At 50.3% G+C, this 24,000-nt stretch overlaps 1 protein-coding gene across 7 annotated transcripts in view; it reads left to right on the top strand.

Moving 5' to 3' along the window:
• The window catches only part of LOC123515724 (RING finger protein 44-like), a 105,488-nt gene that overhangs the window by 41,326 nt on the left and 40,162 nt on the right, over window positions 1-24,000 (top strand). The window contains exon 1 of one of the 7 annotated variants that reach the window (XM_045274564.1): window positions 1,383-1,869. The exons of 5 other annotated variants lie outside the window; for them this stretch is intronic. In XM_045274564.1, the coding sequence (XP_045130499.1) occupies window positions 1,852-1,869 (18 nt within the window). In that variant the 5' untranslated portion in view covers window positions 1,383-1,851. Of the gene's footprint in view, window positions 1-1,382; window positions 1,870-24,000 lie in introns of those variants that run through there. One more of the 7 variants, XM_045274569.1, reaches the window with a different exon arrangement.

Genomic DNA, 24,000 nt, shown 5'->3' with positions numbered 1-24,000 from the left:
GTCCCGTTGTGAGTGCGCCGCCCTACAAACTGGTCCCGCAGGTGGTGGTGGTGGTGGTGGTGTCCGCCCCGCCACAACTCAGCCCGGGGCGTGTTGGTGCAGCCTGCTGGTTCACTCGACCGGTTTTTCTGCTTCCTCTGTTTCAAGTGTAGCGTGCACTCACTTCCTGATGCGAACATTTTCATTTTGCAAAGACGGGACACCGCTGCTCTAGTGGGCGGCCGGACACGCGCCATCAGCTGTCCTGTTTACCTGCCGCTGTGTCGTGTCTGTGTCCCACGTGTTACCATGAAGCCATAACCTCCATGAACCGCCCATGGACACGTGAGCCATTGTTGTCATTGTTGTTGTTTTTGTTGCTGCTGGCGTGAGTACCTGGCTGTGTTGTAATGGAGCCTGTTATGTGCGCAAATACACATCCAGAATGCAGAAATATCTCAGCTCAATATGTAAATAAGTGACATGGATTTTGACAGTGTTTGTTTTCTCGATTTGTTATTTGTGAGGTAGGATGTTGCAGGGTGAGGGACGTGGCGCCGTGAGCTCGGCGATCAGAGAGCCGCGAGCCAAGGGGCGCGGATAGAGGCTGGTGGCAGAGAGGCGCCTCGCTTCTGCTTCAGGAGGGAGAGGCCCTGTCCAGCCTGGCCAGCCTGCTGTGACCTAGGCCCGAGGAGAGGCATTAAGAAACATTTAGCTAAGGAGAGACTGATGTCCCTCTCGCACGTCGTGAGTCGCGAGGCAAACGCGAGCCTGGCCAAGTTGATGCTGCGATTGACAGGCGCCGCGAAGCAGCCTGAGCGAGGAGCATTGGGCCTTGTGCCTGTCACTCCCTGTCCTGGTGGACGGTGACTGTCTCAGCTGCTTCGTGCATGAAATGTGTGCACTCTGCCTCTGCTAGGGAGTGCACAATGAGGCGAGCAGTGCCTCCACTCCTACGTTTCACGCCCACGCTCACTGTCGCGGGCGTGGGCGTGTCTCGGGCAGGGCTGGAGTCCCCGGCTCTGATGACTGGAGGTTTTTGATGTCGGTCTTTATCGCTGTGCTCCCATTGTTCAATAGTTTTGTTATTTATTCTTTGTTTGTTTGGCGCGAGCGTGGGACAGTGCCTTTGGGTGCCATCGACTCACAGCGCAGCGGTGCCAAACGCACGGATCGGCCATTCTATTGATTTCACTCACTTGAGTGGGCGATTTAGCTTTGGGAAGAATTTATTGATCCGTCAGTCCTCAATATGGTGACAGACGGTCTGAAACAAGGTGATGAATGCGTTTAGGACGTCGTGAAGGGCAAGGAATGTGGATGATGGCGTGGTGAATGGTGTGGATGTATTGGTAAAGGGAGATCTGGCAGCGCCGCCGCGTGGTGGAGTCAATACGGGTGTGTGCGCGGGAGGTTCAGTGGGAGACGAAACAGCGGCCGGGAGGGTGATTGTTGCGCACGCTCCGGACCAGCCAGCCCCCCTCCCCCTCGACCTCTGCTTTTCTGTAAGCCCAAACTGCTGTGGGATTAAGATGGGCAAGGCATAATGAGCGTCCGTCAGGTAGTGGATCAACAAGCCCCTAAGGCGGCTGGTGGGCGAGCTCGGCCAGTCTCCTCCCTGTGAGGGCGCCAGCTTCCTCGCTCTAATGACGTAGTCCACCCAAGGCTCATATTTTTCATGAGTAATGTGCCAATAACCAACTCGAGGACCAAATCGTATGGAAAGTTGATCGTGGAGGCTGAGAGCGAGTGCGTCCCTAAGGTCTAGTGTGTTCGACAGCCCGCCTGGAGCAATAGACCGCTGGTGCAGTGAGCGATGGACCCATGAAGATATCGTAAGACAGGAGTTCATACAGTTCACCAGGACATATCATGCTAGTGTACATACCGGTGAGTACATCGTAGCTTACTGTCTGTCTGTGTGTGCTGGTGATGGCTTGGTAATGCATGGGTGTTAGGTGGGTGTTCTGACTGCCCTCCGCCCACCGCAGCCGCCCCAGCAAGGCCCAGCGCCCTCCGCCCCTCAGCAGGCTCCCCGCGTTGCACAGAGCGTGGCTAGATTGCAATGTTACTACTTAAGAAAACATCAAAGACCGCAGGCCGCTAACAAGCCCCTGTGAGGCCCTGGGGTGGCTGAGAGAGAGAGAGAGAGAGAGAGAGTGCCACCTGACAGCCCTCCCCTCCCTCTCCCTCTTACTCTCCCCCTCCCTATATGAAATCAGTGCCCTTATGTCAAATCCAGGTTACCTAGTCAATTATTTTCTGGCATTCTACATTCTGAATCGGTGCTGTGTGTGTCTAGTTTTTATAAAGGCTTAGATTGCTTCAACATGATCGTGGCTGAGTGCTGAGGGTGAGGCTGAGAGGTGCTGGGGAGTGCTGGGGTAGGGGCCACTCTCGGCTTAGTATTCTGTAGTCGCATGCACAAGGTCAGCCAGAAGCGAAGCACTGTCTGACCTCATTCTGTAAGAGACGCAGATGTACAGTGCTGAGTGCTGGGCTCCATAATGACTGACTCCTGCCATATTTGCTGTGTGTCATGAGCTGCCGCGGTCTTGAAGTGTGCATGCTGTTCAGGTGGGCGGAAAAAATAAATCGTTTGCTGTTTTTTTTTACACCGTCCATCAAGAAAATGTAATGTTTTAAGCTGAGTGTGTTCAGAGTGAGGCAAACTGTGTCTGCTTATTAATGAGGACTGTGTGTGTGTGTGTGTGTGTGTGTGTGTGTGTGTGAAGGTAAGCGAGGACACACTTCTCTCTCTCTCTCTCTCTCTCTCTCTCTCTCTCTCTCTCTCTCTCTCTCTCTCTCTCTCTCTCAGTGTAGCAGTCCTTATTAGTTATGCTTTATATACTTGGATCTTTAAATATTCAATGTGCACGACAGTAAAGGTTTATTGAGGCAGGCTGTGCAGTGAGCGCCTGGGCCTGAGCTTGGCGTGGCGAGCGTCCTGAGCCTGCCAGATGACAGCAGGAGGGAGTGAAAGGAAGCACGGCCAGGCAGATTAGGTGAGGCCAGCCAGTTGCTGCCAGGAATCGAGGTTGGAAGAAAGAGAAGGAGAGAAAAAAGAAAGGTTACTTTGTCAGCGGGTGTCCGATGGCCTATCTTGACAGCGAGTGAATGTAGGCGAGTTGGGACAAGGGGACAATGAGATCGTAGAAGCTCCCTTAGGCACTCACAGGTCCTTGTCTTTTACACAGACTCCGAACACTCACACACAAACACACTCACTCCGTACACTGACCGATTCAAGTGTTCCAAGAGTAAATCAACTTCTGACCAACGCAAGGGTAAAGTAAACCTCAGAACTGCACCGAACTTCATATGGATAAAACAAAAGCTTAATTTACTGCAGATCAATACAAAGTCACTTCCGATCAATAGAGAGTGAATGAGTGCATCGAACCTTTGGGGAATATTTGGCCAGCATGTACCGAGTCTTAATGCGATTTCTGCTCTTGCTTTTGGGAGGCGATGCGGGAAATGTGAGTGTTTGTGTTGGCACGCCCCATCACCCTCAGAGAGTCGTCCTGAATATCACAAAACACAGCGTATGCAAGGTAAATTCAAGAACACTCATACAGCAACAGGAGACACTCAGCTGACGGAGAGAAGGGGGTACTTTAATTACTGATCATTGGACCTTTAAAGTTTAGATACCCATGCGTGTGTCACATGAGCCGCATCTGTCACCCATCCTTTACCAGAATCCCATAAAACTTAGCAGGGAGCACATTTTGAACGGAACACTCCCCTTTAAGTTAGATTGCAAGGGAATAATACAAAAAATAACTATTTGTGAGAGCCTTCTAAATCAATGGAAGCCGAGACGAGTGTAGAGAGGCTGGTAATACTGAAACCCCCACCTTTACTATACTCTAAGGGCTATTGTTGAAGTTGCACGGTTTTTAAGGCTATTTTTACGATTCTAATGGTAGATTAACACAATTTCTACACTATCAACTGGAGAAACGCTCTTGAGAACCCGGCAAATGATCTCTGTTGCCGTTGAAAGTAGTGGTAAGAGAGCAGAGCGTTCGTTGAGTGCCTGAGTGTCATGAGTAAGGTGTAGCAAAGAGAGAGACTGGCTTTGTGTTAGAAGCGATGCTTGGCCCAGGAGCAAGGTGGAGAGAGGCGTTAGCTAGTGAAGTGTCGACGCTCGGGTGAGGTTCCTTCCTTAGTGCATTAGTTAGAGCTTGGGAAAAGAAGAGATTGATTTTGTGTAAGGGTAGATGGAAGTGATGGTTAGCCCGGGAACAAGGCGGGAAGGTCGAGGAGAGAGAGAGAGAGAGAGAGTGGGGGAGGGAACCTTGTGGCTGCCAAACAGAGACCCTCTCCTCTCCTCCTCTCACCAAGGCTGCTCTCTTCCTTCCTTCCTTCTCTCCCTCCCTCTCTCTGTGCACGTACGAACAAACTCCTTCAGTGACACGCCAAACACTCGGAAAATCAACATCACTTAGAAAATAAAAATCAGAGAAACTTGGAAGAAAACGTCGATTTATATCCCCTTCCTTTAAATTTCATCTCGTCTTGTTTACAACGCACGCTGCCGGAGGTCGGAGGCTCAAGTTGTCATACACTGTAAACACAACACAGATATTACACGTGTCTCTCTCTTTCTGTGTGTCTGTGTGTCGTCCAGGCGTCCTCATCAACATTGCTCCTTTACCTGGCGTGGTCTATAAATATGCAGGTCGTGTGTCCTAGATTTAGAAAGGCTGAACTTAACTTTTTTCCACCTCTATTTTTTCTCCCGTACGTGTTGGTGACAGGGCTGGCGGGCGCACGATTGCTTAGTAAAAGTATTTGGAAGTGGAAGGAAGGCAGGCAGCGTGGCCAGAGAAGGGAGAGAGAGGGAGAGGCTGTGTGGGATGTGCCGACCTGAGGGATAAAAAATAGGAAAATGTTTAAATGTTTCTTCGCCTCAGAGAGAGAGAGAGAGAGAGAGAGATTTTTAAAGGTCATGTCTTTTCTCATTCTGAATCATTCATGTCTGAACATCCTTATTCTCATCTCATCTCTCCTCCTCCTCCTCCTCCTTCTCCTCCTCCTCCTTCTTCTCCTCCTCCTTTTGTCATCCCAACCACCTACCACCACTACCTATCACCTCCTCCTCCTCCTCCTCCACCACAACCACAACCACCACTGTATCTACCAACATCTTTTTCTCTTCTTCCTCCTCTCATCGTTGTCACACCCTACCTATTCCACCACCACTACCACCACCCACCTCCTCCTCCTCCTCCTCCTCCTCCTCCTTCTACCACCATTTTTTGTAAGGCCGGACAATTTCAGAGGAGCGACAATAGTGACTAATGACGGATCTAATCGCTTTCAAATCCTCATTGTTGTAACCCTCGTAATGATGTGTGTGTGTGTGTGTGTGTGTGTGTGTGTGTGTGTGTGTGTGTGGGAAGCCTCGTCCTTTTACGTACACGGCAAGGAGCAGGACGAGGAGTGAAAGGCGGTGGCGCTGTGTACGTACATGTGTGTGTGTGTGTGTGTGTGTGTGTGTGTGTGTGTGTGTGTGTCCCCATAAGGTAAGGCTGTGACATCTTGCAAGAAAGTGGATATTGTTTGTCCTTATAAAAAAATAGAAAAAAAAACATTAATTAGTGGATAGTTGAGTGAATGTGGATGTCAGAGAGAGAGAGAGAGAGAGAGAGAGAGGTAGGCTAAGAGTGAGAGGAAGCAAGAGATGAGGGTAATATTAGTGATGGGCCTTTGATGAGAATACGGGTGGTGAGGGAGGTGAGGAGGGAGGAGAGAGAGAGAGAGAGAGAGAGAGAGAGAGAGAGAGAGAGAGAGGGGAAGGAGGGAGAGTACCTACATTTATAGTGGAATAGTAATATCAAGAGAGAGAGAGAGAGAGACTACGAGTATGTGTAAAATCTCTCTCTCTCTCTCTCTCTCTCTCTCTCTCTCTCTCTCTCTTCTCGAGGCAGGATGAGGCCCACCAGCGCGAGATGAGAGGTGAGAGGGAAATGAGGATGTGGGTTCTGCTGAGAGAGAGAGAGAGAGAGAGAGAGAGAGAGAGAGAGAGAGAGAGAGAGAGGAAAATACAATCATTTTAAGATCACTAGTAAGAGTTAAACGTGTATTTCCTTTGGCAGAGAGAGAGAGAGAGAGAGAGAGAGAGAGAGAGAGAGAGAGAGAGACTAGTGCTTCTACTTTTTTCACTATTAATCCCTACATCTGCTACTGTGTGTGTGTGTGTGTGTGTGTGTGTGTGTGTGTGTGTGTGTGTTTGTGTGTCTAAGTGTCATTAGAGAGAGAGAGGGATTAAATTGTGGCCTCAGCTTTCCATGTTTATGATATAGTGGCGTGTGGAGCCAACCACACAAAAGAGAGAGAGAGAGAGAGAGAGAGAGAGAGAAATCTTTCCTTCTCCAGCCTAAACAAGTGGCGAGCAAGAGGACACACACACACACACACACACACACACACACACACACACACACACACACACACACACACACTCAAGCCACGAGTAAAGAATACCTTTGGATGGAGGGAGGAAGCAGACGAACAAACAAACAAACAAAAATAAAAGCAGGAACAAAATTAGAGGGCAAGAGGTGCGGGGAAAGAGAGAGAGAGAGAGAGAGAGAGAGAGAGAGAGAGAGAGAGAGAGAGAGAGAGAGAGAGGAAGCGGGTGTGGTAACAGGTTATTCTGAGCCAGAGAGGGAAAGAGGAAACGTCGTGTAGTCAATGGAACGTAAAAATAAAACATCGAAGAAAGAGAAGAAAGAAACGTTCAAATTGCAGGATACGAGCGATCAGGGAGAGGCGAGACTCGAGCGACGCCACACGAAACTAAAACTGCCTGAAGGAGAAACTGACGGAGGAGGATCTGGAGAAGAAGGAGGAGAAGGAAGAGGAGGAGGAGTAGTGACAAAGAACAACACATACACAGATAGATAGGATAGAGAGGTAGATGGATAGCTAGAAGGATAGATAGGTAGATAGGTAGATTTTTCCACCTCACACTGCAATGATACGAATGATCTAAGTATGAGCTAGGAGGAACAAGAGGAGGAGTGAATGGGGAGGCGTGAGTGACAAAGACCAACACACACACACACACACACACACACACACACACACACACACACACACACACAGATGGATAAATAGTTAGATAATATGATAGATATTTCTCCACCTCACACTTCAAAACACCAGTGGTCGAAGTGTACATCCAAACTACAGAAGACGTTGCCATTGTCTGCACGTGGAAAGGAAACGAAACACATTAACACTACAAAAACTAAAATGAACAATAAAAGACGAACACATCTACACACACACACACACACACACACACACACACACACACACACACCATCTAAACTCCAACACAAAGGCGGGTCGGTGATATGCACGGGATCAATGAATGTATAGAAGAAGTATGGAGCAAGTTAGGTAGTGGTGGAGTGGAGTTTGGGCGGTGGTGTCTTATGGCCGCAAAACACGTGACGCAGAGCCGCGGGGAGGCAGTTTATGGAGCCGCGGGGAGGGGAGATAGATGGAAAGAGAGGGGCAGGTCAGGAGAGCAGGGCGAGGCATGGGAGGGGCGTGAGGGGTGAAGATAAGGCATGAGGTGAAGTAGAAAGCCTGAATCCTCTTAGTAGTGAAGCGAGGAAGGGCCGAGTTGAGATAGGGCCGAGCTGTGGTGCAAGTGGAGGACCAGGAGGAGTAATTGAGATTGTGGAGAGATGGAGGGGTGGACGAGAGGGCCGCAGCAGGTGACAGTGACCATCTGGCGCCGTGCTGCACCGACTAGCGAGGCGTAAGTGGGTTGGGAAAGAGCGAAAGCCCAAGATTCCGTTGTGGCAGTGATGGTCGTGACGGTGTTCAGGGAAATGCTTACCACACCAAGACGGGGCAGTGTTAGTCTCGCTCCTTGTTATCCTGTTCTGCAACTTTCCTTTTTGAATTTGAATAGCGATTAGGAAGGATTATACTCCCCGGGTCTTGCCTTTTACTGCCCTCTTTCGCTCGTAAGGAAATGGCTGCAGCGTTCGTGGTGGGCTCGTCTCTGTTGGGGTCCTGCTGGTGAGTCGGTGAGTGTCGCTGCTTCGCCGCCTCCTCCTCCTCCTCCTCCTCCTCCTCCTCCTCCTCTCCAGCCTGACGCCGCGGTGCCAGCTGGAAGACGAGCTGGAATTTAGCATTAGCGTAATTAGGTCACCGACTCAGCTGTGTTTTGCGTGAATTACTCACCTGGAAGACACGCACACACACACACACACACACACACACACACACACACACACACACACACACACACACACACACACACACACACACAGACAGCCCATCCGGCCCTCCCCTCACTCACAATTAATTATGTCCGTGAATTGGCGTGTCCGGCGGCTTGTCCCTGGTGGCGCCCTACGCGTGACCCGCCACTGGGGACTTTAGAGTTGCTGGCTGGGGTTGAGGCGTGTGTCTGGGGAAGGAGGGACTGGTGGCTGGGGCTGAGGGTGTTAGCTGGTACTGGAAAACGTGACTGGGGAAGGTATTGGGTGTTTGATGGGGGCTGTGGGGAGTCATGCTCTGCTGGTTGGTACTGGGGACGTGACTGGGGTAGTGTGGGCTGCTGGACGGGGCTAGAGTGTGCTGAGAAAGGACCTTTAGACTAGCTCTTTCCTGCCTGCTGTCTTGATCGATAAGGGCAGATAGTAGAGCCGAGGCAAGACAGTTCCAGCCATCGCCTCTTCCTGAGCTGCACTCGGACGCTCTTCTCAGATCTCCCAGTGTCTTATCTCGGCTTTGAACTGACTCTAGTGGAAGTTATTGGGATCCTGCGCCACTGCTTGGAAGGAACGCCCATGAGAACACGACTAATTACCGCTGCGGCCTTTGAAATCTGTGCTAATGAGGGAACAAAGCGTTTCAAAATACGAGCTTGTCTCCTGTCGCTCTCACAAAGTCCGTTGCAGTGTTGCGTCTCTTCCTGTCTTGTTCTGCCATTATTTGCATGTTTGTTGCTCCTGTCCGCTCACCAGCCACTTGTATCTGTGCTGAGCTAACATACATGAGTGCAAACCTCAACTTTCTAATTACTCTCATCTATAATGTGTCCACCTCACCTCATGCAAGGGTCACTAATCATCGTCTTTAGCGGTAAACTCTCATTTATTCTGTGTCCGCCAAGCCTAAAGTGAGAGTTTATCATATTCTTTAGTGGTTGACTCATCTGTATTGTCCGGCAAGCCGAGTGCAAGAGTTAATCATTGTCTTTAGCTGTGATCTCTAAAAATCCTGGGCCATGTTTTAGTCTTCCTCCTTTGACTCGAGTACCTTCACCAGTAGAGAGAAACAGAAGCCATGCAGGACCCGCGCCTCTGGAAACTCGCTGGCCTTACTCACTGCGAGGCTCTGCTGGTGTTTGGTGTTTGCTGTACTTAATGACCAGCTTGTTAGTGGACCTTCTTTTATCAATACTTTCACCTTTTACACACACACACACACACACACACACACACACACACACACACACACACACACACTTCGGTCCACCCTGCTAGCCGATACGCCACAGGGGTTCTGTAGTGAGGGAAAACTTACCCCCTCCCTTCCCATCCCCTCTTGTCCACCCCTGAACCCCTCCCTCTTCCCCTCGGTGCCTGGGTGCCGCTGCGGGATCCCCAGCGGAGGGCGGGAGGCAAGTGTCGCGTGCTGCCGCCGCTACGCCGCCGCGCCTTCCCCTGGCAACAGAAATGGCTTCGTTCGCGCACTCAAAAATTCCTTTACGCGGATGAGTTGGTTGGATTGTGTGTGTGTGTGTGTGTGTGTGTGTGTGTGATGTCGTGCCCTTTGTAACTGTGTATATGTGTGCGTGTCTACCTTGTCTTTTCTAAATGTGTGTGTGTGTGTGTGTGTGTGTGTGTGTATCTACGGTGCGCATTGTGATTGCGTGGCTGCGTGGATGCCGTGCCTTGCTTATCCGTGTGTGTGTGTGTGTGTGTGTGTGTGTGTGTGTGTGTGTGTACCTCTCCCATTCTAACGTGTGTGTAGTTGAGTATTTCTTTCCCTTTATGTCACTGTATGGATGTGTGTGGGTGTGTGGATGCCTTACCTTTCTTATCCGTGTGTTCATCAGTATTCGTATATCCACCCTAATGTTTATGCTTGTGTGTGTGTGTGTGTGTGTGTCTGTGTGTCCGTGTTCCTTTCCGCCACGACTGCCTCGGAAATACTTGGTTCCTTACGTTAGGGGCGCGGCAACCATGTCCTTCCGCCGCGCCGCGCACACAGACACTTCCCTGGCGCTGCCTTCATAAATTACTCATTGCTTCCTCTCTCTCTCTCTCTCTCTCTCTCTCTCTCTCTCTCTCTCTCTCTCTCTCTGAAGGTGAAGAGGACGAGTTCGGCTGATTGGGCGAGGCGGAAGGGCGGGGAAGGAAGGAGAGGTGGTCATGTAATGTGGGTGGGTCGGGCCGGGGCAGGGTGGGGTTGGGCTGGGCTGGGGTGAACGGGGCTTGGCTGGGCTTGGCTGGACTGGGAGGGTGGGAGGGATGATGGTGGGAGTAGGTATCTGGGTGCAGGTATACTGGTACAGAGAAAGGTACACGTTTCCACAATGAGATCACCTGTCACTCATCACCTTCCTCCACCTACTTCCCGTTGTGCACCTGCCAACCCAACAACCACCTCCACCTGTGTGCCTCTACTCCCCCACTCCTCTACTCCCTTCACTTCCACTCCCTACTCCTCTCCCCTTTCCTCGTTTTTTTTTTCTTTTTTTTTTTTTCTTCCGCAGGTGGGTGTGCTGGTGGTGGGTTTGCCCCGGTGTTGTGTTGGTGTTGTTGGTTTGCTGGTGTTGTTCTGTGTTCCGTGTTGAGTTGTGGTGCTTTGTTTTGGTGTTGGCGTGTTCTTCCTCGTGGTAGAAATAGAACTATTGCTACTACTTCTATTACTACCACTACCACTGCTATTACTCCTACTACTACTACTACTGTTACTCCTACTATTACCACTACGACTATTACTACTGCTACTACTAGAACTACCACCATTACTGCCATTACTACTACTACTCTACTACTATTATTGCTACTACTACTACTACTACTACTACTACTACTACTACTACTACTACTACTACTATAACAATTTTCTTAACATATCCCATCATTACCATAAAAAAATAATGGCTTACCTCTCCATTATTACTACTACTAGGCACCACCACCACCATCAGAACACGTGGACGATCAAATATGAAGAGTGTGTGGGTGGGTGTGGCGGAGTCTCGTGTGTGAGGGCACTGAAGGCGACGCGGAGGGAACACAGCGAGGGGAAACGACGTGGAGTGAGCGGAGAATCGAGCGAGTAGGCTTACCGTGATAGAGGGAAGAGAGAGAGAGGGAGAGAGAAGGGACTGTGGTATGGGTGAGCGTCTGAGGGGAGTAGCGATGGGAGAGGGGAGGAGTGAGGGGGAGTGAAGCACCTCATTAGCGAGCCAGGGGACGAGGGGACGAGTAAAGGGGACGAGGGACAGTTCTTATCGAGGTACACGCTCTCTCTGTGGTGCTGTACGGTCTGCAGCGAGGAAATATGATGGAAACACGTCATTACCTTGGCTAAGTTTGGCTCAGTGGGAGTAGAAATCATTAATTCAGACACAGTAACACAATTAGCACGCATTATTAACAAGAAAACATCCTCCGTGAAGCCAGCACAGGTAGAATAATTAATTCACTCTCAACAGGTGTCTGAATCCTCGTATTGTATTGCCAGAAACACACTACACTCACATTATTTATGCACAGACACAGACGAGGCTAAGAACGAATACAAAGGAAGCTACTAAGAGCCATCAGACTCACACGTGACAGTCCTTACAGAAAAACCTGCTTCCTTATCTCTTCCTATCCATAAATTTGACCAGTCTTTTAAAACCTCCGTATTGATTTGGCACTAGTCGAAAAATAAACCTAAAAAACATAATATGCTTTGGATGGATGTGTAAAATTGGGGTTATGCCGAGAATAGAGCGCTGAACATTACTATAGGAAGGAAGGAAGGAAGGAAAGGCTGCGAGGGTCCTGTTGTGAGTAGCGGCTGGGTGGGTGAGTGAGTACATCTGACGGCGGGGAGCACAAGACGGAAGAAGATCAAAGAGTAAAGACAATAACTGACCTGGTTGGAAAGGAGAGACAAAAAGGTGAAATAAATGCTTGTGTGTGTGTGTGTGTGTGTGTGTGTGTGTGTGTGTGTGTGTGTGTGTGTGTGTGTGTAGTTTGAGTGCCCGAGGAGCAGGAAATGTCCCGGATTCCTCACAATTTCTCAATAGAGCGAGTCCCAGAGAGGAGGTATTTCGATTAGAAGGTCTGTCCGCTGAAAATGGCCGTGACGGAGATGGATGGCGTCCGTGAGGGTTAAGGGAGAGGCGCTGGGCAGGGACTTGCGAGGTGTGAGGCGCCAAGAAACGGTGGGCGACGCTTGAGACTCCTGTGAATGATAGAGAGGAGGTAGTGGTGGAGGTGGCGGTGATGGTAGTGATGGCGGTGGAAAGGAAAAAGTTACCATATTGACGTTAGGAAGAAAGTTTATATGGAAGAGAGAGAAGGAAACTTTGGAAAGACGGTGAGGGGGAAGTCAGTTGGAGGGGAGACGTATTGCCAGCACTGAACAAAGGGAAGCTAACTTTAGAGGCTGCGTGGTGAGGCGTGGTGTGGCGAGGAGCGGCGTGGTGAGGCGCGGCGTGGACCAGGCAGGCAGGCAGGTGGACGGTCCATCGCACCTGTCCCCGCCGTCACTCCCCTGCCAGTGACGCACAGACACTCACCACTCATCACGCTGCAGGAAAGCGAGTGTTTCCTGCCAGCGGAGGGAGACCTGCCCCGGCACCAACATGATGCAGGAAACTAAATACAAGGAGAAACAAAATACATGCTTAGAAAATAGATGAATAATGAAATAGAAGGAAAAAAAAAATGATGCAGAATATAATGTGTTAAAATGAAGACTAAGATTGCTTCACCTCACCCACACCTGACAAAACACCCTCCAATTTTACATGATCCCTTTAACCTTTCTTCAGGAACTGGCACCACACACACACACACACACACACACACACACACACACACACACACATCATTCATTCCTACGAGACTAAATTCTAGTGACGCCTTTCTTTACCTCTGCCTTGTCTCCTGAGTGCCCGCTACCCTCTTCACTGCCAGGGGGCGTGGCGGCCTGGCAGTGGCACGTACGCTGGGTCAAGCATGCCGCCTACCCCGCACTGGCACCACCACCACTACCACTACAACCATCCTCTCATAATACACTGCACAATAAAAGAGGTGTTGATTCGACTGACGATGATGGACACAGTAAGATTGACCCTCTCTAGAATCTTAAGCAGAGAGAGAGAGAGAGAGAGAGAGAGAAGGTGCGTTCGTGTCCTAAAATACTGTCTCTGCTGCCTTCGTGTCCAGCTGGTGCTCAAGTCATCACTCAAATGGGACCAGATCGGGCGAGGAAGGGCTGGAGCAGGAAAAGGACAGGGTAAACACGGAGGGGCTCTGCTGGGACGGGACACACGGCTCAGGGAGGAACCAGGGGAGCGCGCCACAAGGAAGGAGACTCTAGGGATGGCTGCGTTGGGACTAGGAAGCATAAACAGAAGCAGATGAAGGAATAGAAACAGGAAACAGATGCTCTTATTCTGAAACACTTCTGCACCGCATCTCCGCTTCTTTCAAAAGCTTCTAGTTGAAGTGGCAGGTTTCCAAGTGTCTTTCAATGATTTTAATGACAAATAAACACGATCCTATGCTATTAACAGGAGAAACGCTATAGATAACCAGACTAATCATCTCTGTGGCCTTTGAAACCAGTCGTGGTGAGGGAACAAAGTATTTCTGAGCGCTGGCAAGACGTAGAAATGAGAGAAATGAAGAGTTAGCTACAGTTAATCCCTGCAGTACTGGGACGCATTTTTACCTCGAGTTTTGTGAGCGATAAGATAATTTTATTGACGTTATCAAGGGTGTAGTGACGTCAGAAGATTAGTGATCACAGTCTTCACTATTTCAATCCCCTACATGAGTTTTTGAAGCTGTGTAAAATCACCAGATAGTTACCAGAAGGAATATGGAAACGCGTCCTGGTGCTTAAGGGGTTGATTACAAACGGGCAGTGTAGCTTGGTGGCGATGACTAACAGTGCACAAGAGGACACAGCGCAGCACCTTCACATCCTCGTACATGTTTTAACACTTCCCAGTATCCATAAGGCGCCAAAGGTCCTCTCAGTGCGCTGCAGCCTCAAAGGGCGCGCCACAAAAAGCCTGTTTACTCATTATCTCAGGAGAGCATCCCCCTCCTGGCTTTTTATTGTAAACGTATTGCATTTATCATGGCCTGTGTTGTGTTAGTTCTCGAAGGTGGTGGTGATGGTGGTGGTGATGGTGTCTTCTTCCTCTCCTCCTCCTCCTCCTCCTCCTTCTCCTTCTTCTTCTTCTTCTTCTTCTTCTTCTTCTTCTTTCTTCGTCTTCTCCTTTTTTCTTCATTATTTTTATTATTATTATTATTATTATTATTATTATTATTATTATTATTATTATTATTATTATTATTATTATTATTGCTGTTATTTTGATTATTACTTTTTTTATTTCCTCCTCCTCCTCCTTCTCCTACTCCTCCTCCTCCTCCTCCTCCTCCTCCTCCTCCTCTTCCTTCTCCTTCTTCTTTAAACGCAGCACATCGTGAGGTTGTATGCTCCTCTCTCTCTCTCTCTCTCTCTCTCTCTCTCTCTCTCTCTCTCTCTCTCTCTCTCTCTCGTCCCGTGTGAGGCGGTGCGTTGGATACAAGTCGACGTGGTAATTACTAAGATGTGTGTGTGTGTGTGTGTGTGTGTGTGTGTGTGTGTGTGTGTGTGTGTGACGGGGAATTACGAAGGAAACACAAGGCTAAGTGAAAGCTTAAATGGATTAATTGACAGACTAAGCGGTGATGGTGGTGGTGGTGGTGGTGGCTTACTTATAAGTGCTGTAGAGGTTAACTCCCCACTATAAAGTAAGGGTGGTAGCGGCTTAGTGTATGTGATAGAGGGTAGTTTATATTCCTAAGCTACCAGTTGCTGCTCTTAGTGGTGGTGGTGGTGGTGGTGGTGGTGGTGGTGGTGGTGGTGGTATTTAGTAGTGTTTTCTGGCCAAAATCCTCAATGTTACCCAATGTGGTTGCGTGAAAGGATGGCGTTGTTCCGACAGGTGGCCGTGTTCCCTTCAGCTGTTGTGTGTGTGTGTGTGTGTGTGTGTGTGTGTGTGTGTGTGTGTGTGTGTGATAAGATAGGTGGTTGATTGCACTTGATACAATGAGTCCAGACGTAATAAATGAATAGCATATGTCATGTGATAATACGAGATAAGACACACACACTCTCTCTCTCTCTCTCTCTCTCTCTCTCTCTCTCTCTCTCTCTCTCTCTCTCTCTCTCTCTCTCAGCAACACATGGCAAATTACTTCTTTTTTTATATATTCATTTATTTATTTATTCATTTATTTATTCTCTTATATTACATTCATACTTACGGTAAAAAAAAACCTTGAAAATTAACAATGTTTAGAATTCCCTGCAGAAATCACGTCTTTCTACATACTAACATGAACAGCTTGACTTTACTTACCATTGACGTATCGTGATTAATGACAAATAAATAAAAGAAAGAAAGACATCAAACTAAAAGCATTACCTAAAATTCCCTGAAAAGATCATGATTTTTTTTTCTTTACCATCTTTTTTATATACTGACATTGAAAAGCATTATTTTTTGACGTGTAACTTCCTACCCGAACGCCGCCAGCCAGCCAACCAGCCAGCCAGTCAGTCACCTGCACACGCTAAGCCTCATGCAGCACCTCGCCTTGACGCCTCATGAATACACCGCTTCAGACCAGTCACGTCCCTAAGCTTGTGTTACCCCGTCGATCCGCGCACCTTGTCACACCCAAGCCCTCGCGCTCCCCGTCTACCCAGCCTCTGTCTCTACCCTGTCACGCACGCCAGCCCTCGCTCTCCCTGTTCACCCAGCCTCTGTCTCTACCCTGTCATGCACTCCAGCCCTTGCTCTCCCTGTTCACCCAGCCTTTGTCTCTAGCCTGTCACGCACTCTAGCCCTCTCACTCCCTATTCACCTAGCCTCTGTCTCTACCCTTTCACGCACGCCAGCTCTTGCAATCCCACGTCCACCCAGACCCCTGTCCCTATCCTGTCACAGCCTCCCTTTATTCCCGTCATAAACTCTGCTTACTCCTCCTCTGTCCCAGTTTTGTTTATTCCGTCACAACTCTGTCTATCTGTCCTACTCCTTTCACAATCCTGTCTGTTTCTTTCATAGCTACCCAGTTTTGTCTCAGCCTTGCTCCAGACCTGTCCATTCCTGTCTTTTAGTTAGAACTGTCATTTTCTTTCCTAAGCTTCTTTCTAACTCTGTCCATCCATGTCACAGCCACACCCTCTTCCGTCTTAACCTTGTTCCAACCCCGTCTCTGCTTATCATAGCTCTCCGTTTATCCCTGCCCCAACCTTGCCATAGCCCTGTCTGTCTCTCTGTCGCAAACCAGTCCATCCTTGTCCCAGCCTCGTCTGGCCTCGCCCCCTCCAGTCAGATTAGGTTAATGGATGAGCGAGGAAGGAGTCGGAGAATGCTGAGGAGGAAAAGAAGTCCAGTGTTCAGGGGTATAAGATGATGAAAGTGTGTAAGAGAGAGAGAGAGAGAGAGAGAGAGAGAGAGAGAGAGAGGATGTATTATGCTTGTATCTTTCCTCTCGTTTGTTTTCATATTTACTTATTTTCTTATTTAATATTGGTTTCATGTTCATTTCTACTTTTCTCTGTCTAATGTTTCTTCACTGCCTGCATTTCCTTTTTTTCTATTTTTCTCTCTCCCTCTCACTCTCTTTGGTTCACCCTCCTTCTCTTGCTCTTTTTCTTCCTCCTCTTCTTATTTCTCCTCTTCCTCCTCCTCCTCCTCCTCCTCCTCCTCCTCCTCCTCCTCCTCCTCCTCCTCCTCCTCCTACTCGTCATCTTGAAATAGCTGTCTTTGTTTTCCCCGCCACATGTCTTCCGTCAGTGGTCTTCTTCTTAAATGTCTAATGGTCCAGCGTTTCATTTTCTCTCCACTTAAGGATCCTCCAGAATTTCCTTCTCTTTTTCCCCTTATCTTCTTTCTTTCGCTTTGTCAATCTGGCTGTCTGTCCACCAGCGGCCTCCCTCTCCCTCCCTCCCACCCACCAGCACTCTGTCTCCTGTCCACGTCTAGACACACCACCACACCACACCACCGTGCCAACACAACACGCCCCTGCCACGCCCTCTCTCTCTCTCTCTCTCTCTCTCTCTCTCTCTCTCTCTCTCTCTCTCTTAGGGTGTGTGTGTCTAGACGAACACTTTTCTAAGACGCAGAGATAAGCATTCCTTGATCAGGCGGAGGTGTGTGTGTGTGTGTGTGTGTGGTGGGGCAGTGGGCTTCCTGAGAGGGTCGTTGTGGGCGGGCAGGCGTGCGGGGCTCGGCACGGCGTGAGGCACCAAGGCCACACGCACCACGATGCGGGCCGGGTAGGAGTCATGGCCGGAGTGCCGCGCCTCTCTCCCTCCCCGTAGCTGCCCCGCCAGGCTCAGCTAGGCCTAAGCAGGGAGAAAGGCCGTCCTTTCGCCCCGTCACGGCAGGATATAAATTTAGTCCCGGCTTGCCCTTCGCGTCACGGGGCTGTCTGTGAGTGTGTTGTGGCGGTCATGCGTGCAGCGCTGAGTCGTGAGGCTGGTACAGGGATCAGGCGCCGGGCTCTGGTGTACAAACTTTGGGTAAGTGACGCTGCTTAGGATGCTGTGTGGCAAATGAACCGCCTCTCCAAGGATGCTGGGGTGAGGGCCAGCCTGTGTCCCTCGTCAGGGTGTGTGTGATGGGCAGGGGGTGAGGGGCGGGAGTCTGTCGGCGTGACTGGTATGTACACGCCCACCACGAGTGTCAACACTGCCCACCTGGGCACGGCCTTGGCCCTGCTGCCCCGCACGTCTATCATTCCTGCTGACGGCCGTTTTCTCCCCGTCCTGCCTCCAATTGTGCCTGGTGCCCGCCGCGGCCCGTCCTCAAGGGGGGAGGGGAGGGTAAGGCACGCTGGCACACACATCGTTATTACTTCTCATTACTTGTAAATTTACTCTCTCTCTCTCTCTCTCTCTCTCTCTCTCTCTCTCTCTCTCTCTCTCTCTCTCTCACTTATCTTTATTTATATAATGATGTACCCGCGTGTTTTGTTTGTTTGTGGGTGTGATTTTTTGTGACGGCTCGGCGGCAGGTTTTAAATCATTAAGTGTTGATCTTGATTCACACATCTGGCTGGCGAAGGCGAGGCGTTCAAGGCTGAGACTGAGCTGAACCTCTCCTAATCTTGTCGTGCAGGGCTGGGGTTGGCAATAATAATAATAATAATAGTAATAATAATAATAATAGTAATAATAATAATAATAGTAATAGTAATATAATAATGTAGCCATTACCACGATGATGATGCTCACCCAGCGCTTCTCTCCACGCGGGTCATGATTAACACATTTTCTCTCTCCACAGGTGAGTGAGTCGCGGCGCCTCGCAGCGTCCCAGGTGAGGAGGAGCGGCGCTCCTCAGGTGGTAAGATGTTAGTGGTTAATTAAGGGGCACACGAAGGCTTACCTGAAGGGCAGCCAGACACCCATTAGCCTCCCCACCTTGCAGTGACAGGCGGCACCCTCACCTCCCCCCCTCCCTCCTCCCGTTCCCGTGTGTGTGTCTGTGTGTGTGTGTGTGTAGTGCGCCTCACCAGCATATTAGACCACTTCTGCGCCGCACCTTTACCACATTCACCCTATACAATTGAAGTGACTGGTTTTCAAGGATGTTCTTACGGTTTTGGAGACAACTTCACACTATTTCTACACTATTAACACCACAAACTCTGGACAACCCGGCTCATCATCTGTGTGACCTTTGAAAGCAGCTGTGGTGAGAGAGCAGAGCGGTTCAGAATACCAGATTACGGGCCATTGCCGAGAGGTAGAACGGTGAAGGTGAAGGCAACGTCAGGCCGTCCCCAGGGTGAGCGGGGGTTGAGCCAAGGACGGGCAGGGGACGGGCGGGGACCTGATGGCTGGCCTGTGGAGTGCCTGGATGTGCCTGACTGGGCGACTCACACGTGGCAGTAATTAAGGACGGACTGTAGCGGCGTGTGCTGTGGTAGACTGTAGTGGACTCTGTGTGTGTGTGTGTGTGTGTGTGTGTGTGTGTGTGTGTGGACGAAACATTTAGACATGAGCACATATCCCGTGAAAGGTGGTTAGTAATGCCGTGGGCGATGACTGTCCTCCTCCTCCTCCTCCTCCTCCTCCTCCTCCTCTGCGCTGTTGCCGTGTTGTGGAAAAAATCGATCCGTCCCTCGGCTCCACCAGGCATGTACTACTACTACCTCAGGCGACCAAGTGTTTACCTGCTGGCCTCACTCACCTTGGCCCCGTGCCCCTCTGCGTGCTTTCCCCCCTCTCTCTCTCTCTCTCTCTCTCTCTCTCTCTCTCTCTCTCTTCCTCTTCCCACGTCACTGCATCTCCCCCATCACTTCATCGTCTTTTCCCGTTACTCCCTCGTATCTCTCTCTCTCTCTCTCTCTCTCTCTCTCTCTCTCTCTCTCTCTCTCTCTCTCTCTCTCTCTCTCTCTCTCTCTCTCTCTCTCTCTTTTCATTGTTTGTCTTTCTCGTGTGTTCTGTCCCCTATTTTCTCTTCCTTGCTTGTCCTCTTCCTCCTCCTCCTCCTCCTCCTCCTCCTCCTCCTCCTTCGTCTTTGTCTCAGTGTGTTATGCTTAAGTGTCCCCTCGCGGCATTTGTGTGTCATTAGCATTATTATTATCGTCAGCATTGGCGTCAGCATTAGTGTTATTGTTATTATTATTATTATTATTATTATTATTATTATTATTATTATTATTATTATTATTATTATTATTATTGTGGTTTTGGTCTTAGTGGTCTTTATTGTTTCTCTCTCTCTCTCTCTCTCTCTCTCTCTCTCTCTCTCTCTTCATTATTATTCTTTCACCCTCAAAAGAGAGAGAGAGAGAGAGAGAGAGAGAGAGAGAGAGAGAGCGTGTAATACGTAGTTTGAGAACAAAGGTGGAGCTTAATGAACAACAAAGTGCAAAGGACGAGGGGAGATAAGATAGAAAGCTTGGGGGCGTGAGGGGCGTGCGGGAGTGTCCTGCTGTGGGCGCCGTTAACTGTTGTCTGCTTTCACTGTTTCGTATTCACCCTCGCGTTCCCCCAAACTCCATTACTGCATGCCCTTCCCCGCCCACCACGCCCTCCCCGCCCGCCACGCCCCACGCCCTCCCAGGCCTGGCTCTCTGGGATGCATTCCTTCACGCCGCCCCGCCCCTCGCGCTCTCTGCATGGAGACGCCCCCACTGTGCACGCAGCTTCTTTTCCTGGCCCTAGAAGTCTTCACACACACACACACACACACACACACACACACACACACACACACACACACACTTAATTTCCCCACGGTACTTACATATTTTTTTTCTTTCACTCTCACATCCATCATTCTCAATACGTGAAAAATTTAATTTGGTTGGCCATTGCCCAGCTTGGGTGCAAATGTTTTTGTAACTGAGATCTGGCGACCACCGCTGGCAGAAGAGAGAGAGAGAGAGAGAGAGAGAGAGAGAGAGAGAGAGGGCGGTAGGGTCTGGGGATCTGGCGTGAGTCCCCACCATGGCCCTAAGCTCTGTAATCAGCCACAAAAAAAAGTCCCTGGTCGCATCGTGGCCCTGTCTCTATCTCACCGTCTCACTATCCCCCCTGGCCACACTTATCTTGTTCCACTCCGCCTGTCTCACTGTCTCTCCGGCCATAGTGATCAGTCCCCTTTTTTCACTGTCTCTGTTTCACTGTCTCCTGGCCATACTGACTTGCTTCCCCTGTCTCACTGTCTCCCAAGTAATCAGTCTCCCCGTTTCACTGTCTCTCCACCTATCAGTCCCCTTGCCTTTCTCACTGTCTCCACCTGTCACTCACTGTCTCTGTCTCACTGTCTCACTGTCTCGCCACTGATCAGCTCCCCCAGTCTCACCGTCTCTCAGATTGCTGCAGCTGTGTGAGTGTCATCTCTGCAGCACAAGCGTCTCTCCCTCTCCCTCTCCTCCCTCCCATTCCGAGGCGTCGCGTGCCACCGGTGGGAAAGAAGCCTGGCGTCACTTGTAAAGCCCGCGGGAATTATATTGGGAAGCGGGTGTGCGGGGCCGTAACACTGAGTGGTGAGGGCGAGGGTGAGGGTGTCTGTGGAAGGCTGGCTGTCGGGTGTCGGGTCTCGGCGGTGTGAACGTGAAGGTGGTGATGCCTCTCCCTCTCGGCGCTCCACATGCCTGCACGCGGGTCGCCCTCTGGCCCGCTGCGCTCGGGATTTGCGGCTCTGCGATCTGACGTCCCTTCGGAAGTGTGTGTGTGTGTGTGTGTGTGTGTGTGTGTGTTTGTTAGCTGGGCGGGGAGGGTGCAGGCCGCCCTTGTCTTTGCCTCTTTCTTGCTTCTCATTTTCCACCCGCGTCATCATCTTTTATGAACGTGGCTCCCAAACCCTTTTGTGCGTGCCGCGTGTAGGAGTGGCGGCAGGCGGCAGGCGGCGGCTGGGCCCGGCGCTGGGAAATGTGCTCGGCAGCTGCGTCCTCGCGGGAACTGATATCAGGCGACGGCAACTGCCTTATCGTGGAGGGGGCGTGTATAGAGGATAAGAGGGGCGCATGTAGTGAGGGCGGTGCCGTTATCAGCCTGCCTGCTGGGGCCTGGGGCGGGAGGGGCGGGGCAGGGTGGTGAGGAAGTGGTGTGGGGCCGCGGAGCCTCGGGGCGGGTTGGGCAGCGGTGATGCAGGGGTGTGGGGAGGCGGGGAGGGCAGCAGCGGCTCGCAGCAGCCCCACCCCCACCTTCCTGTGTGTCGGATGTGTTTTCCCGGGCTGGGTACGGAGAGAGGGCGGGGCGGGCAGCGGGGGGTGGGCATGGCAGCTCGTTGGCAGGTGTGTATGGCAGGGGTGCCAAGTGTGGGTGCCGGGGGGTGGTGTGGATGGGGAGAGGGAGGGAAGGGCCGGTGGGGTGGCATCAACAACTGCCACGGAACACAAATTTGCACGACGTCGCGAGCTGGTGCGTGTCGTGGAACATTCCTCGCGTCCAGTGTTTCCCTTCCCCGCCCAAGCACGCCTCATCACGTGGCAGGCCAGGAAGTTGTATTTTTTATTCTTATTCATCTTTATTTTTTCCCGGTGACTTCCCTCCTTCAGTGTTAAGTTAAAGCCACGCGTTTGTACTCCACCTCTTTGTCACGTTTTGAGCAACGCACTATAATATTATATGGGCCGACCTGCGCACGTCTCATTGAACTTTCTTCCTCTTACCCCTCATTGTTTATTTATATTTACCGACACCTGACGTGTGAGCTCCAAGAAAACTCATTATTATATTACTATTCCTTGTAGTTCATGAGTGGGAAGGGGAAAATATTTGCTTGACAACCTGATCCAAGGCTTCCTCGTTCACTGCGCAGCTTAACGTTTTGCGTCATCCGGGACTTCACCTCTCTGACAGTATAGCAGCTTGCTCCTTTGTAACCCGACACCACTCTCCCGTGAGGCGATACTAGAAGCACTGAAAGATTTGGACTACACTTGATCTTGTTATTAAATCTTTCTACAGCTTTCTTGTCTTGTGTCCATGTAACCATCACGATTAAGAACACCAAAGGGTCTACAGCTGGACTTTTGCCTTGTAAAAGAAACTAAACAAGAGGCAATGAAGGGTAGGGACTGTATCGGAGGACAATACGAGACCAATACCTCCTGAAGGGACTGAAAGGGGGCTAGACAAAACAGGCGTGGAGTCAGTGAAGGCTGCAATCAGAAGACTGAACGGAGGGAAGAGGAATTACAAGGAAGGGTGTACATTTTTCCAATTACTCTGATTAGTGTAATAATGATTGCCTGGAGGAGGAGGAGGAGGAGGAGGAGGAGGAGGAGGAAGAAGAAGAAGAAGAAGAAGGGAGGCGGGGAAGGAGGAGGGCCGGCCGGTGGTGGTGTTCTGAGCCGCCCTCCCTCCCTCTCCCTCTCTTCCTCTATCCCTCTCCCTCTCTCCCTCTCTCCCTCTCCCTCTCTCTCCCTTGGTGTGTTGGGGCGGCTTGAGCCAACAGGTGGGGAGACGGGTAAAGGTCAAGGCAGAGAGAGAGAGAGAGAGAGAGAGAGAGAGAGAGAGAGAGAGAGAGAGAGAGAGAGAGATTTACATATTTGTATTTTTACAGATGTGTGTTTGTGTGCGTGCGTGTCAGAGAGAGAGAGAGAGAGAGAGAGAGAGAGAGAGAGAGAGAGAGAGAGAGAGAGAGATTTACCTTTTTGCATGTAACACCTAAGAGAGAGAGAGAGAGAGAGAGAGAGAGAGAGAGAGAGAGAGAAGCAGCAGGAAGGTAAACCAGACACAGGTAGATACATAATTACAACAATATAATCACACATATAATTACACACACACACACACACACACACACACACACACACACACACACACACACACACACACACACACACACACAAAAGAAAAGATGAAAAATAATGTTCCCAGCAGCCTGTGTTGAACCATTCCCGGCGCATTGCTCATTAAGTCAACGCATTGTCTCATTTCACATACGGTGGTCCTTTTCCCCTTCCCTCGCTCCCTCCTCCCGTCCCGCCCTTAGCGTGGTGGGCGGCCGGGAGGATGTAGGCCGCCCATTACCTCTCCCTCTCCCTCTCTATCTCCCTCTCCCTCTCCCTCTCAGGTACTCAAGTGCTGGCCAGTAATTATCCATATGCCGCTGGTTGTATTTCTGAACCTAATTCGATCGGGAAGAGAGAGAGAGAGAGAGAGACTGGGGGATGTTTTAGGAGTGGGGTGTCTCTCTCTCTCTCTCTCTCTCTCTCTCTCTCTCTGTGTGTGTGTGTGTGTGTGTGTGTGTGT

The sequence above is a fragment of the Portunus trituberculatus genome, chromosome 39, assembly GCF_017591435.1.
Source record: "Portunus trituberculatus isolate SZX2019 chromosome 39, ASM1759143v1, whole genome shotgun sequence".
In the NCBI taxonomy this organism is placed as follows: domain Eukaryota; kingdom Metazoa; phylum Arthropoda; class Malacostraca; order Decapoda; family Portunidae; genus Portunus; species Portunus trituberculatus.
The sequence above is the reverse complement of the archived record's forward strand: the minus strand, read 5'-3'. Positions and strand labels throughout refer to the sequence as shown.